General features: G+C 43.1%; 2 protein-coding genes across 2 annotated transcripts; one reads left to right on the top strand and one right to left on the bottom strand.

Moving 5' to 3' along the window:
* Positions 1-2: 2 nt before the first annotated feature.
* On the bottom strand, positions 3-3,819 carry LOC308300195 (protein CEBPZOS-like). The gene is made up of 4 exons (XM_080744000.1): positions 3,704-3,819; positions 2,319-2,436; positions 891-935; positions 3-141 (listed from the first exon to the last, which is right to left on the bottom strand). The coding sequence occupies exons 2-4, from the start codon at positions 2,434-2,436 to the stop codon at positions 59-61; spliced, it is 246 nt and encodes an 81-aa protein (XP_080600126.1). The 5' UTR covers positions 3,704-3,819; the 3' UTR covers positions 3-58.
* Positions 3,820-9,511: 5,692 nt separating this feature from the next.
* On the top strand, positions 9,512-13,247 carry LOC308301373 (hepatocyte nuclear factor 3-beta-like). Its single transcript, XM_080745341.1, has 3 exons — positions 9,512-9,744; positions 11,068-11,369; positions 11,925-13,247. Exons 1-3 carry the CDS (start codon positions 9,661-9,663, stop codon positions 12,898-12,900), a joined length of 1,362 nt encoding a protein of 453 aa, XP_080601467.1. The 5' UTR covers positions 9,512-9,660; the 3' UTR covers positions 12,901-13,247.
* Positions 13,248-15,762: the final 2,515 nt, after the last annotated feature.

Raw genomic sequence — 15,762 nt, 5'->3', positions numbered from 1 at the left:
ATTTTCACGTTTGTTTCGCTGTCGTCATTCGTCCCCACACGTCGACCGCTCTTCTTCTTCAGTCCTTTTTGGCGGCCCACGTCTCGTAGTCACTCTCCCGGACCCCGATGACCCCCGCCCACTCGTTGGACTTGTAGTACACTGGAGGAGAGACAGTGGACGGTTAGGGGACATTTGTTCTGTGACACAAGATTCTTTTTCACTTTCAAAAGAATTTGCGTCCCTGTTTTGGGCATGTTTATAATAGCCAAATGTTTTTTCTATTTTTCTTTTGAAAATATCAGATCTACAAGCTTACAACTCTGAGCTTGTAGATAGTCTATTTCCACTATTCATTGTACAACGAATTGTATAGGGTTAAAATGGTTAACACAACCATCATTGATACATGCGTGTATTTAAAGTGTATGTTCCGTTTGTCAGATTAATAATGGATACGTAGTTAAAGCTATACTACTTAGCATTTTGTCTGAATAAAATGTTATTTTGATCAATCTGTATGGTAATACAATATAACTATCACAAGAAAACTGCTGTGATTGTATTTGGTGTCTCTGCTCTTCTAATGAGGAACTTGAAGATCCTGCAGTCTGGTGGGACCTCTACTGGTCAACAGGTGGTACTGCCTGAAGGTCAATAAATCAGATTTCTCCCCAGAATGTGCTCTAATGTCAGCACTTGCGCAGAGGGACCCAGGTTTGAATCCCCAGTAGGAATGTGAAAGGCTTTTTAAGCAGGTTCTAAGTAAAAATATAATAATGTTCCATTATTTGTCCTCAAAGTGAAATCTTTCTTTTCCCGACTATTGTTTTTCATAAGCGATTTAAACTGATTATTACGTATACACAATACAAAAACATGAGGGGGAGAACTGCATGTATGTTTCCCACCTTCTAGAATGGATGGGAACCTTCTGTTCATGGTGCTCCTGAAATCTGTGGCAGAAGGAGACAGTGGCAGCTCTCAGTGTACAGTACATGTGTTATCAATGAGGCCTATTAAAGTTAGGCTTGGGATCCTTTTAAGATTTTAACAGGGACTGCTCATGACTCCGACCTCTCCATAGTCCGACTTGGCGTCGGCAGGTTAGCTACTCACCAGCGTTGGTTTTACTGAGGTTAAGGTTAGGTTTAGGTGGTCGGACCAAAGGGAGGTCTGAGTCATGACATGTTGGTTCCAATGTATATATTCGAATTACTTCCAACTATCAATACTTTTACTCCATTACATCTCAAGCAAATATTGTACTTTTTACACCACTACAATTATTTGAAAATGATAATTACTACTAGTTACTTCATCTTCCATCATCTAGTAAACAATGTTTTGCCGCGCTACTCCTCCCAGATTTTTGGTAACACGCACTTGGGCCATATGTCAAATTGACCAGCTTCATCGGGACTCGCATGCGTGCATTTTGCTAAGAGTTTAATTTATATAAATTGGTGAATACATTTTCCCCATTGACTTTAAAAATGTAACTTCCCAAATATGTAGATGTCTGACATCATAGTCCATATGGTCATACTTTATTAGTGAATACATTTTCCCCATTGACTAGAATGGGGAAAATTCAAATGGTAAGCCGAAATTAATTTGAGAAATTAGCGTCAAGGCAACCACACTTGCAATTTCCAATTGCATCTTTCTAGTTACTTGCGCAAGCAGAGCGTGCAAGACAAGTACGGCGATCGGCTAGGTATGTATGTCGGTGTCCTTCTTTGTTTAAGCCAGGGGTCTTCAACGTTTTCAGCTCAAGGACCCCTTAGTTGAGAGAGAGATGAAGCAGGGACCCCCACAACCTTCTCATAGATTATATATAGTTTCATTGTTTGCCAGCACAATCATCAGAAAAAAAAACACATTGACGGTGTTTGGATTCATGTCAATTTGTGTTTTCAGTTTCCGTCAATACTTAATAAACTTGACCTTTCACTCTGTACTTAGTCTGCTCTTTTTCCCCCTCTACACCAAACCTCTTTGCCAAAAATAGACGATCTACAAGCTCACAACGCCTCGCAGCGTGAGGCGTTGTGAGCTTGTAGATCGGCTATTTTTGGCTAATGTCCTCAGAATCTAGTTAAGAATCTGGCTAAAGAAGAGATTTTCTTTTTGTCTTTCTATCACACAAATATTTGGAGGACCCCCTGTAGTAACTGAGGACCCCGGACCCCCTAGCATTTCTGATGACGCCAGTTGTGATGTCAGAGCGCGCCATGAGAGGTGCGCTCTGCTGGCGCGCAGTCCTTACTTGTGCATAAGGAACAAGTTGGCACCTCGACAGAGTGCAGTTCTAGTTAAAGATTGTAACGTTCTACCTCGACTGGTGTTCATCATGTGGAACAGACCGTAGGCTCCAAACACCCCCAGCAGCTCCACAACAATCACTCCTTTAAACAGCTTCTTGGCCAAGGGCTCCAGTGGTTTGGGAGGCATCTGAAGGAGAACACAAACACACACACATCAAGTCAAGTCAAATGTATTATAACCAACCAAGTGCTCAACTAGCCGCAAATTGCAACTCTAGATTTTTTTTATAATCGGATGAATCTAGGGTTGCAATACCTCCCATAGGGATCCAATGCATGAAAACAGTTTTTTGCTAACTGATTGTATTAAACGACTTCAAACTCACCAATATTGTAGCTCTATGGAAAGCTTGGAATTTACTCTTGCTAACTGCAAAGTGTTTGTTTCCGAAAAATCCACAGTAGACATGTTAGGAGCTACTTTCTATCCAAGAAATTTGGTTCAGGTGATATTTTTTTATAAGTCCTGGAGTTTGGAAGCGCTCGTGGAAAATCGCTCAGCGGTCCTGTGACCACCTGGTTCTGAATGTCACATTATGCAGGAGGCAGCGGGACGCTGCGTAAATAGAAGACGAGCGCTTCCGAAGTTCACCACTTAGAAAATAAACCATGTCTGCTCGGATTTCTTGACAGAAAATAAATCATAACAATTATACTGTGGATTTTTCGGAAACAAACACTTTGCAGTTAGCAAGAGTAAATTCCAAGCTTTCCATAGAGCTACAATATTGGTGAGTTTGAAGTCGTTTAATACAAGCAGTTAGCAAAAAACTGTTTTCATGCATTGGATCCCTATGGGAGGTATTGCAACCCTAGATTCATCCGATTATAAAAAAAATCTAGTGTTGCAATTTGCGGCTAGTGCTCAACATCAGTGGTTCTCTAACTTTTACATTTCAAGGTCTTCCCTTAACTCTGACAGTAGGCTATACAAATGGAAATGTATGTAATATCACATATTCACAGCCATTCATTCTATGGCTATGCTGCATGGGCTAACTTCCAATTGATTAAATAATAATAGTCCTGGGGTCCCCCTGAGAGAAATCTGGGGGTCCCCTACCCGGACCCCGATTTGAGAACCATCGGTTTTGTTAACAATAATGCGATGAGATTAAAATATCCAGATCTGTTGAGAAACAGAAGGGGCTTACACAATGTTAAAATGTATCTTTTTAATTTGATTGTAACGCACTTTGAAAAGCATTCATGTATGTAAAGTGTAATATTATAATTATTACTATCACTATTATTTTATTATTGCAGAAACACTGAAAATAACTTCAGAATGGGTCAGAATACAAGGTCATATAATGTAAGCTTAAAGCTCAGCGCACACACAGCTGCAGTCACACACAGAGGTAAACAACGTGCTCTTTAAACGTTTAACCTACCTTCCGTTCAGTTCACAACAAACGCAACAAAACAATGAACAAATATTTCATTTATTATTTATAGAGAACCATTCCGTTGTTTTGAACTTGCCAACAGCATGATAGCGTGGTGTATTTCCGCAGTACGGATGCTTGAAAGGGACATACTAGACTAGACTGATTTAAAAAAGCTGGCAAGCGTTCAGCGTTGCCAGATTTTGCGACAGAAACAAGCTAATCATCTCCCACAGGTTGAGAACCACTGTTGGCAAACAGACATACACCTGCTTTTCTCGAGGCAGTGTAGTGTCACACTCAGAACGAGGTGTTGGGCCACAATCACACATATGCGTGAGACATCTTCTCACAATCACACATATGCGTGAGACATCTTCTCCATATCGTTTGAAAATGAGGGGGGGAGGGGGATCATTTTCTATGTAAGTCACATGGTTTCAAACCAAGGGCTTATAATGTTTTCTCTGTACAAGGTTATTCAGATCCATACGTCAAGTTTGACTGCTTGAAGCCCTCATCCAACCTGACTGCAGTCCCAGTGGCAGCAGCCACCAGATGCCATGCAGCGGAAGAGATGCCACTACTATAAGATCATCGCTGGATTGCTGTGTCTCCTCTTGTTCCTGGGGATTCTGGGATTTCTGAGCCACAAGGCCTTGAGGAGAGAGAATGTCAACCCAGGTGAAGAGAAAGACAACCCAGATGAAGAGAAAGACACCCCAGGTGAAGAGAAAGACAACCCAAGTGGAGAGAGCGGCCACCCAGGGGTAAACCAGGGCCAGGGGTCACCCGGGGGTGTGCTAACTCCTGGTCCCCTAACCCCTACATCATTAGCCAAACAAATGCCCAGAGGGAAAGCCACCACCGTTCCTCGTGTTTCTGATACCCACCGAGGCTCATGATGTAGACTAGAGGCACGGAATGCCATACGGCAGACGTGGGGAAACGAGGACGTGGCTCCAGGCCTAGGAGTGATCCGGCTCTTCCTGTTGGGGGTGAAGAAGGGCGAGCTGGGACGCCAACAGCAGAAGACCCTGGAGTCCGAGAGCCTTATGCACCACGATATCCTTCAGCAGAACTTTTCCGATACTTATCACAAGTTTGCTATAAAGACAGTGATGGGGATGAACTGGGTGGCCGTGCATTGCCCACGGGCCAGCTATGTCGTGAAAGCTGACAGTGATGTGCTTGTCAACACCGATTACCTCATCCACAAGCTGCTGAGACCTGAGCTGGAACTCAAGACAAACCACATTACAGGCTTTATCAACAGCGGCACAAGGCCAATCCGAGACAAAAGGAACAAGTGGTACATGCCCCGAGAAGAGTACCCAGGCAAAGTGTACCCCACCTACTTGTCAGGGCCGGGTTATGTGTTCGGGGACATGGCAACGAAGCTGTACCGAGCATCTCTGAGCAGTCGCCTCCTGCGTTTTGAGGAAGTGTCCGCGGGAGTCTGCCTGCAGGCTAGGGATCGAGCCCACGCCGTCACCCAACGGGCTGTTCAACCACTGGGGATGGTCCTACTCCTACTCCAGCTCCAGGTACAGCAACATGGTCACGGTCCATGAGGTTTATCCCAGGCAGCTGCTGGAGTACTGGCACAAAATGCAGAGCAACAAGCTTTATGCATTACCCGCCTATAGTTAGGGAAAGTTAGCCTATTGCTAGACCAATCTGGGAACTAAATCTAATCACTAGCTTTCTTCACAAATGTGTTCATAAAGGTGTCTACTATCACCTGATTCACCTCTGAACTTGTCAAACCCAACTCCCTTGACATACTTTGTGGGAGCCAATCAAAGTTATTGGGTATCCAGAGGGCCTGGGATAAAAGGGGGAAAAATAAAAAATTGCCAATATGAACGTATGAGGTGTGTAATTTGGGTATTTTTGGGCTGCTGAATCCATTCCAACCATTCGTTTTCAGTTAATATGACTCCTTGGCCATAAAATAGGCCACACCTACTTTTGTGTGTCCATGAGACATAATATTGGCAATAAAAAAAAGGTTGGAGTAGGGTTTGAATTCATGAAAACTATTCAAGATCAGGTTGTTTCTAGTATTTTGTACCTGAGTCTGATTGAATTGAATTGAATAAAGACTCCTGAACAAACACTCCATATAGCAATGAGTACTGTCAGAATATATAGCTATTTAACACTTACTTTAGCCAAAGAAAATCACTTGCCCTACCTTAGGTCTAGTGGGTTCAAGTGGTTAAAGTGTCAGTGCCACCTGCCCCCCTTAAATACCTAGTCCATGCAACGTGTTACTAGGACCACCTACACTCCCCCCACACACACACAATAAAGATCCATTCACTTCAAGGACCTTACAAGTCTAACTAATACGTGACAGTGTTTGCTCACCTTAGACACACACAGCTGGGGTGACCAAGCTTTGTGTGTGTGCGTGCGTGCGTGCGTGCGTGCGTGCGTGCATGTGCACGTGCGTGCGCGTCCATTGTTCCAGTTCCAATTGTGTTAAACCTTTGTGGGGGGTGTTGGTGGGGTGTTGGCAGTGCATGCAATCATACAGAGATATTCACTTAAGTATAATGACTGGTTATTATTTTTTTATAATTTTTATCCCACGATTTTGTAACCCATTTTCACCCAGTGCCAATTGCCTGTGTAATTGCTCTGCTCTCCCTCTGCCGCGCCTGGGAAAACAACGGACAAACCCCATGCTTCCTTCAATGCATGGTTAGTCCAAGTTGTTTCTTTTCACCTGACAGGGGGGATTTCCCTGGGATGGACGTAGCACGTGGAAGGAACACGTTATTCCAACCAGTTCTTTCCCTCTCCATCAGGCGCCCCGGCTGGCCAGGGGGAGGCCGGGATTACTGCATGTTCTTGTGAGGGTATCAACCCTAGGAGACACGGGGAGAACATGCAAATTCCAAACAGGAAGGCCCTATCGCCAACCCCACCTAGGATGTGGGCGTTGATGACGCGTAGGGAGGAACACCCACAGTGTCCCCTGGCATCTACACGTCTACATCTACATCTAGGTGTACTCTGCAAGCCAAGAGTACACTTTCATGATCACATGACCCCACAATCAATACAGCTCTAGGCAACACAGAACTTTTTATCTTATTTTTTTCCACACAACTATAAGGTAAATGGTGCTTTTATATAGCACCTTTATCCAAGGCACTTTACAGAGATTGTGCATTATATTCACTCATTCACACACACATTCATACACCGATGGCAGAGGAAACTAGCCTCGTACCCGCCCTCTTCCAGAAACCATTTCATTTCCTCCTGGAGAACGTAAGTTGGTCGTTTACTAGGCTAAGAGGAAACCAAGGCACCAACCTGCTCACATATAGTTCAATGTTGAAATGAGTGGTATTCCCCTTTAAACCATGGGGGTCTCATCTCCCAAAATCTGTATAAAGAAATCTACGATCTACAAGCTCACAAGTCACAACTCATCAAAGCAATGAGATGTGTTGTGAGCTTGTACATCTACTATTACAAAAAAGAAATTTGGAATATGAAACTGTGGAATATATATATATATGTCATAGTATATTAGAGAAACAGCACATTCGAGACGCGGAGCACTCGTGGTGCGGCACGGGGCGGAGCAAGCGGTCGCCAATACAACGTACTCCAGGCGGTGCGCCGCTCTATTGTCCACGACACTGCGAGCGGCTACCGAAGCCCCCCTGTATCCACGAAGCCCAAACGAGTTACGAGGCCCCCCTGGGTCCACGAAGCCCCAAGCGGCGCGAAGGCCAGCGGACCTTGGTCCTGCTCTTCGCCCCCGAGCGCCGCAGGCGCGAGTGGCCGCGAAGAGCGGGCCAGGGCCGCGCGGCCGGCGGAGCGCCGCGCGAGTTACGAAGCCGTGGTGAATGCAATCGTTATATTTATGCCCAGGCCGTAAGGCCTGGGCAAGCGCACGTTAAACGCCCTGTCCAAGTGACTACAATGGAGCTAATGGCTAGGCTAGGCTAGGCTAGGCTAGGCTAGGCTAGGCTAGTAAATAAAGAGTAAACACTTCCGGTCTGCGGCGAGTTCAAAGCGTGACGTAACTCTCTTATCCAGTGGCTGACGTCGCCATCTGGTGGTGATTAGTGTGTGGTGAACGTCAAAACGAGTGCTCCTTGACAACTTTTACTGGTTTCTTGAACATACTGTAACATATATATATATATATATATATATATATATAATTAACATGTTAACAACACAAATCTTGGGGATCCCTGCATGTCTCTAAATATTTTCAGATGGGGGTCCGTGGCCAAATACATATTAATTTAGTCCTTCGCACTCACAAGTAAAAGTATCAATATACTAAAACACCTGTATTCAAAATGTTACTTGAGTAGGCCTAAAAGTTCAAAAGTATTGGCATCGACATACTCACTAGAACCGAAGGAAAAGTATGGCTACTCAATATTAAGCTGATGTATAAAATAAAACATTTTGTAATAGGCCTACCGTAATCTGAAATGTAACTATACCGTAAATAAATTATGTTTCCCGCAGCCTCTGTGTAACTATCTCACAACTCTCATCTAAAATTAAAATCTTTGTCATCAACCAATTTTAAGGCGAACCTCTTTTTCATATACATTTTTATGAATGCTGAGGCCTTATATCATTATCATTATTAGTTATTAGTTATTAGTTATTAGTTATTCATCGTTAATTGTTAATTATTATTTGTATTTCTATTACTATTACTATTACTGTTATTTACTACTACTATTACATTTACTGCTGAGTTAATGAAGGAAACTAACTAATCAGAAAAATCTAAGAATGATCTTCCAGAATATAGGCTAGCTAGCTTACTAACTAGAGAACAGGGGACAAACTCATAATAATTCTATACTTTATTAAAGAAGTAAATAAAGTATTATTTACTTATTCCCCATGCAGACAGACTCCAGGTTCTAAATTTGTGTTATTGTCCTACACCTGGCCCCTCACTGAACCATCCAATCGATGATGGACCCCATGGACCCTCTTGTACAAATATATACAGTATAGTTGAAAGGTTCACTGTTCCATTACAGCAATGGTTCTCAAAGTAATGCAGGTGTTTGACAATAATTTAAGTAGTTTAAGATCTATTCTAAAGGGTCCTATATAGCATCGTTTAGCTGGGGACCACCTGGAACCCCCGTAGGGGACCATTGCTTGAAAACCAGTGCTCTATACTTGATATAGATATATCACACAAAAGCATATAGGACTATAACAAATACAAATGTTGCACTATTGTATTTATTTATTTATTTTTTGAATCGTAACACTTCTAAACATATTTCCACCTGCATAGGAGACTACTCTGCTTTACATCCAAATAAGCACATTAATTATCTCTTTAAAATCCTAATAGATATTCAGGAGATAGATCAGTTGAGTGCTGCCTTGTTTCTTTAGGTCATATGTGCTAAATTATTACTAAAGCGTTAAATGCTGAGGTGCTAAAAGAAATCATTAAAATGCTGTGTGCACATGATTCACCCCCAGCATTGTCCCTTTTCAACAAACACTTGATTCGACAAGGGGGGGGGGGGGCTCTCTCTATTTGATCGATGACCTGAAAATCTATCAATCACAAGGTGTTAACGGAGAGGGGGGCAACAACAAGGTGTGATTATATTCAAAGTGGACACGCGCGCAGAGAGAGAGTGAGAGAGAGAGAGAGAGAGAGAGAGAGAGAGAGAGAGAGAGAGAGAGTCCTCGGTGTTCGTGCGTGCGCGCTCTCTCTCTCTCTCTCTCTCTCTCTCTCTCTCTCTCTCTCTCTCTCTCTCTCTCTCTCAGCCACACAGACAGACAACGCTGGCTACAGTAGGCTACATAATGTAAGCCACCTCTACTGGTTCAACACCATCCATCCATAGGAGCGCGTTCGTTCAGGCGTGCAAGCAAGAGGAACTTATAGGAGTCACAACTTTTTTGGGGGACCTTATCCTTATTCTACGATGTTGAGTTCCGTCAAAATGGAAGGAGGTCACCCGGAGACGCATCATTCGGACTGGGGAAGCAGCTACTACGGCGAAGCCGAGGTCCGTATAACATATAGGAGGATTATCATCCCATGTGCTATTCCAACTCAATATTAGCCCTGAGTTAATATTAACTTGCAGGGAGATCAAATATTGACTATAGTGCATGCATCATGAAAGAACAAACATTGGTGGTGTTTATTCTATTCTATGTTGTATAGTCTTTTTTCTTTTCTTTTTAAAATAAATATCTCGATTTGGCAAATGGAAGAAATGATCAATTCAGATTATATATAATTATATATAAGCCTACCATTTTAGTTTCTGTAATGATACGAAATACGACTTTGAAGTCCATATTGTTTATGAGAAAAAATTGGCATTATAGCAATAAATAGCATGTTGAATTTTTTTTTATTGGCCTACAATTAGGCCTATATGCATTATTGAAATAGACCTATAAATCACCATGTTATGTATCATTTTCAGTATAGGTTGGGTGCACAATTCCATGGTCATTCTCTACACAATGTCACATTTAGGCTATACTCTGTTTTGCACATGTAGGCCTATATGTTCGTTATACAGACGTTATAGGCCAATGTAACATGTATTAATTTATTTGCCTTATTTGTATTTAGGAATTAGATATGTGTCTGCTGCACGCACTGAGCATTTGACAAGTCAAATATTTAATAAGCCTGCAGATTGTTTAGATAATGGCTTAAACCACAAGCCCTATGTTATATATTCACTTCATTGTAGGGCCTACCGTGTCGCTCGGTGATCAAGATGCATAATTATACTGTCTATTTTCGATATTTGTGATAATTGTAATTTATGGCATTTAAAAAATCAGGGTTACTTGACAATAAAGTAAGAAGAAAGAAAAGAAAACGCTGACAATATTTGGCCAATTGTCCAATCACAAAGCTCTCTGATATCGTTGTTGTCGTGTGGAAACCTTGAATCTCTAAACTCTCCTTTTTAGAATTTAAAAACAAAAAAATCTAAATAGTGAAAACAGCCCAGCTCAATTGGAATGGAAAGAATGTTTTTTTTTTTCTTTTTTCTTTTTTTTTTAAATGTTTTGAAATAATAATAATTAAAAAACAAATGTAGGAATGTATATAGGAAAATGGGTCCAGTGATGGGCACCAGTTCTCAAAGTGGATTTCTAAATTCCTAAATTGACCCATACACTCCGACAGTGTAGGCTACAACATGAAAACAAATGGACCCGTTAAAGTGGAGACCTTAACATTTGAAAGTTTGAGAAACACTGATTTAGGGCATTTACAAAATGTATTTAAAAACAGCTTTCATGCCCGAGCAACAACATACAGCCTAATCATATCTCCGTCTCTGTCTCCTCCTCATCAGTGCTATTCCTCCGTGGGCAACATGAGCTCCATGTCCTCCTACATGGCGCCTGGCTCCATGAACATGGCCTCCTACGTCAACCCGGCTGTCAGCCACTCCGTGTCGGGCTTGAGCCTGTCGCCGACCCCCGGCGGCCCCGGCGGGCCGCTGCACCACCACCCCCACGCCGGCATGGGAGCGGGGATGGCCGGGTGCATGGGGGCCGTCAACCCGCCCAGCCTGAGCCCCATCATGGGCTCACAGCCCTCCTCCTACCCCAACATGATGAGCCCGGTGTACCACCACGGACAGTCGCCCCTCAGGTCAGTGGTGGAAAGTAACTAAAGTACATTAGGCCTACTTAATTAAGTGCTGTACTTGAGTATAGGGACAGGAAAGGGTTTGTAGGCCTATACTTTAGGCCTACTGGAGTATTTCCAATTTCCAATACTTTTATTTCTACTCCACTAGGCCTACATCTCGAATCCAAATATTGTAGGCCAAACTTTTACTCCACTACATTTATTTGAAACCAGTAGATTTCGATTATTAGGCCTATTACAAAACAACATAGCCTACATTAACCAGAAATAGCAGATCTACAAGCTCACTCACAATGCATTGCAATGCACATTGTGAGCTTGTAGATCTGCTATTTAAAATAGTATTTGTATTTGAAAACTTCAAATAGGACATTCTGCATAACGAGATTAGCCTATGCCTACTGCTTTCGGTATTTTTTAAGTGGCCTACATTTTGATACCAATAATTTTGTACTTTTACTAAGTACATTTTGAATTCCAGACTTTTACTCAGAGTATTTCTAAAGCAGCATTGATATACTCGAGTAACAAATGAGTATACTTTTCCCATCTCAGGTCGAGGGAGCCCAGCAAGACGTACCGGCGGAGCTACACGCACGCCAAGCCGCCCTACTCCTACATCTCCCTGATCACCATGGCCATCGAGCAGGTGCCGTCCAAGATGCTGACCCTCAACGAGATCTACCAGTGGATCCAGGACCTGTTCCCCTTCTACCGGCAGAACCAGCAGCGCTGGCAGAACTCCATCCGCCACTCGCTGTCCTTCAACGACTGCTTCATCAAGGTGTCGCGGTCGCCGGACAAGCCGGGCAAGGGCTCCTACTGGACGCTGCACCCGGACTCGGGCAACATGTTCGAGAACGGCTGCTACCTGCGGCGGCAGAAGCGCTTCAAGTGCGAGAAGAAAGTGGAGGACGGCGGCGCCGGGGAGGAGGCGACCTCGTCGGGCAAACCGCCGCCGGTCGCGCCGCCAACACCGGCGGGCGAAACCGGGGGGTTGCCCGGCGGGGGCGTCTCCGTTACCGGCTCGGACAGCTGCACAGGCACCGCCGAATCTCCGCATTCCACCACGCCGTCGTCTGCGGTTAAGAACACCAAGCGAGCTGTTGTTGGCGGTAGCGGTGGCGGTGGCGGTGGTTCTACCGAGCCGACGTCCTCCTCTTCTCCCGTCCAACAACACCTCCACTCCCGCCACGGCCACTATCACCACCCGCTGGTGGTCCCCGGCGGCGGTCCCACGTCGGAGGCCCACTTCCACCATCACCACCACCAGAACCCCCACTACCCGTTCAACCACCCCTTCTCCATCAACAACCTCATGTCGCTGGAGCAACAGAACCACCACAACAAAATGGACCTGAAAACGTACGAACAGGTGATGATGGGCTACGGGTACGGCTCCACGGTGCCCGGGCCGCACCTGTCCGTGGGCTCAGTCACGCACAAGTCGGGGTTTGACGGCATGGCGTCCACGGACGTTTCGGCCTACTACCAAGGAGTGTATTCCAGACCAATAATGAACTCCTCGTGAGATAAATATAATTCCACATGCATGGCATAGTGGAACGGAATAAAAATAAAAGGGAAATTATCTACAATGAAAAAACAACAACAGCATTTGTACAGTTGTGGATTTTATATTCAGTGACTAAATGATGACGTTCCATCACGGAAATCGGTGGCGTTTTTTTCCCCTCTTTTTTCTTTTTTGATAAGGCTTCCTTTCAGGCCTCGCTTATCTTTTCCAAACGAAACATTCACCCATGAGGGAATAAAGACATTTGTGAAATGTGTCCAGATGTCTTAAATGTTGTAGGCAAGCTTGTGTGTAACAGATACAGTCTTTCTTTATATAAAATAAAATGTTATTTCGATGTATTTTCTAATATCTGACACGTTTTTGTTTTCGTTATTTTCAGTCAAATATGCATATAGGCCGTATATACAGTACGCATGCCAAACGAAGTAAAAACGAGTGCTGTGAGAACATGGTCAAATGTAGTAAAACATTGGTTCTAATTAGTTATATATACTTTTATTTTAATATGCACGTGTAAGGGCCCGTTACTCCATTTGGTTAATTACCATACATTTATTGTGTAATTTAATTTCTAGGGTTCTATTCCATTTTAAACTTTATTTCATACTCAGGGGCCAGGCCCATTCAAGTGAAGACATAACATGACATATATAACAGGACGAATCGCAAACAAAAGATCAATAAAAGATAGTTTTGATACGATCAGTTTACATTGCAGGGCATTGCAGGCGCTAAATTGCGTTTCATTATCACCTAACTAAAGGGTCACAGGGAAAAGAGATTACATTGTCCCTGGGGTTAGTATAGCTCTGTCTTTCAGATAAGTATTGGAACAATGGACAATCGGTGCTGTTTAAAACCAATCTTTAAACCAGTTTAGCGTCACGGTTTGTGATGCAACCGATAAGGGAAGGTCTCGCAATTTGTTAGGAATTAGGCCCGATTTATGCGTCAATAGAAAGCCCTCAATTTGGGCTGACAAATCGCCCCTCTCTCCATGCATGCAATAGCCATGCATGCAACTATTATCATAAATTATAATGGGGCCTACACCTACATGCATTTGTATAGAGCTGCTTGTTCATGGTTTATACACTTCTATAGCTTTAATACGCATATATCAATATTGAATAAACAAATAATCGAATAAAAAGTGCAGTGTCAAAAAGGTTGAAAACAAAGCCTTTTGATCAGTATTGATAGCATATGGCGCATGCACAAGCGCGCACGCACCTACCTTCCTAACCCACACATCTGAAAAGATACCAACATTTATCCCAACAACACTGGTCCTGGACTAACAAAAATGCATGAAGAATGGTTATTCAATTTCACCGTGCACCTGCTGTAACTGTAAGGCAGAGGTGCTCAATCTTGTTCATGTCAAGGACCCCTAAAACCAAAGCAGACGCCCTCAAAAATAGTTTGAGCCAGGGACCCCCCAAAAACAAAGATTTTAGTTAAAGATTAGGCCTATCACTTTATTTGTCCAAACTTTCACGATTTTTCCAAAAAATAGTTAAAAAGAATAGTGGATCTGCTATATTTTGAACAGGTTAAAATGATTGTGACACTATATTAACTATTTAGCAGGGGATCCCCAGACCCCACTTTTTAGAACCACTGCTGTAGACCTTAATCATCTGCATGTGATCATCTGTAATCTCTAATGTGCATTGCATGCTGATCAGGTCAAAGACTTTCATGAGGTTTATTCATAATAATAGCCTATATTCTTATTCTTATTATATATTCTTCACTGAATTATATTTGTTCACTTTAATGGCATGCAGACTTCATGTTTGTCATTACGTGGGAACAGATGTGCGCTCACGGCCCTGATCTCTCAGTCTTCAGGTTAATGGGGTCCAGCACAATTTGGACCATTGGGGGGACTCATGGATTTTACATTCATGACAGCCTTGAAGACCAACCTTTTACCCAATCCACACACACACACACACACACACACACACACACACACACACACGCACGCACACACACACACACACACACACACACACACACACACACACACACACACACACACACACACGCACACGCACACGCACACGCACACGCACACCACACAGCCTGCATGAGACTGGGTTGTGTTCATAATGTAGTAATATTCTACAAGGAGCCCTTCTCCCATTTTCAACCATATCTTCACAAAATTGGTCCTACGCTATATGTCTAATGTTCATTTACAGTGGTTCTCAAACGTTTTCCATGCCAAAGGACCCCCAAATTGCCATGTATTTGGCCTATAGGTCAGCCCCCTCCCCCATCGGATTATTCTTTTTTTGTGCCAGGGACCCACAGAAGAAGTATATTAAAATTAACTAGAGATACTGTTCCTACAAAACAGTGTGGGCTCGCTCGTGATATTCTCCAATGTGCTCACTGTCATGTGAAGCTCAACCAATACTCCAGCTACAAAGGTCCCGCCTTTGTATACTGTCTGCGACGGAACTCACTATATGCGGCGGAACTCACTCTATAAATATTGAAGATAACATAGTGTTCTCGCTTTCAGCGCCCCACAATTATTCAAACATATTCGATATTTCAAATCTGTTGGTTTGGTCTCAGTCATCCAGCGTCACCATGTGGGGGACAAAGTAGTCAGATTTTGAAAAAGTTTGTGCTACAAGCCTATTAAAAAAGTACACAAGTATTGATATCAAAATATACTTAAAGTGCCAATGTAAAAGTACTAAAGTTTTTTGTCAAATTTGTCAAACATTTTCAAAAATAACTGATATAAAAGGTCACAAATCATCACAACGCCATGCGTTATACCCCTTTAACAATTACCCCTGTCACATTATCTATCTACCAGTAAGACTC

Source organism: Nannobrachium achirus (assembly GCF_963921795.1).
Source record: "Nannobrachium achirus genome assembly, chromosome: 16".
NCBI classification, from domain to species: Eukaryota; Metazoa; Chordata; class Actinopteri; order Myctophiformes; family Myctophidae; genus Nannobrachium; species Nannobrachium achirus.
The sequence above is the reverse complement of the archived record's forward strand: the minus strand, read 5'-3'. Positions and strand labels throughout refer to the sequence as shown.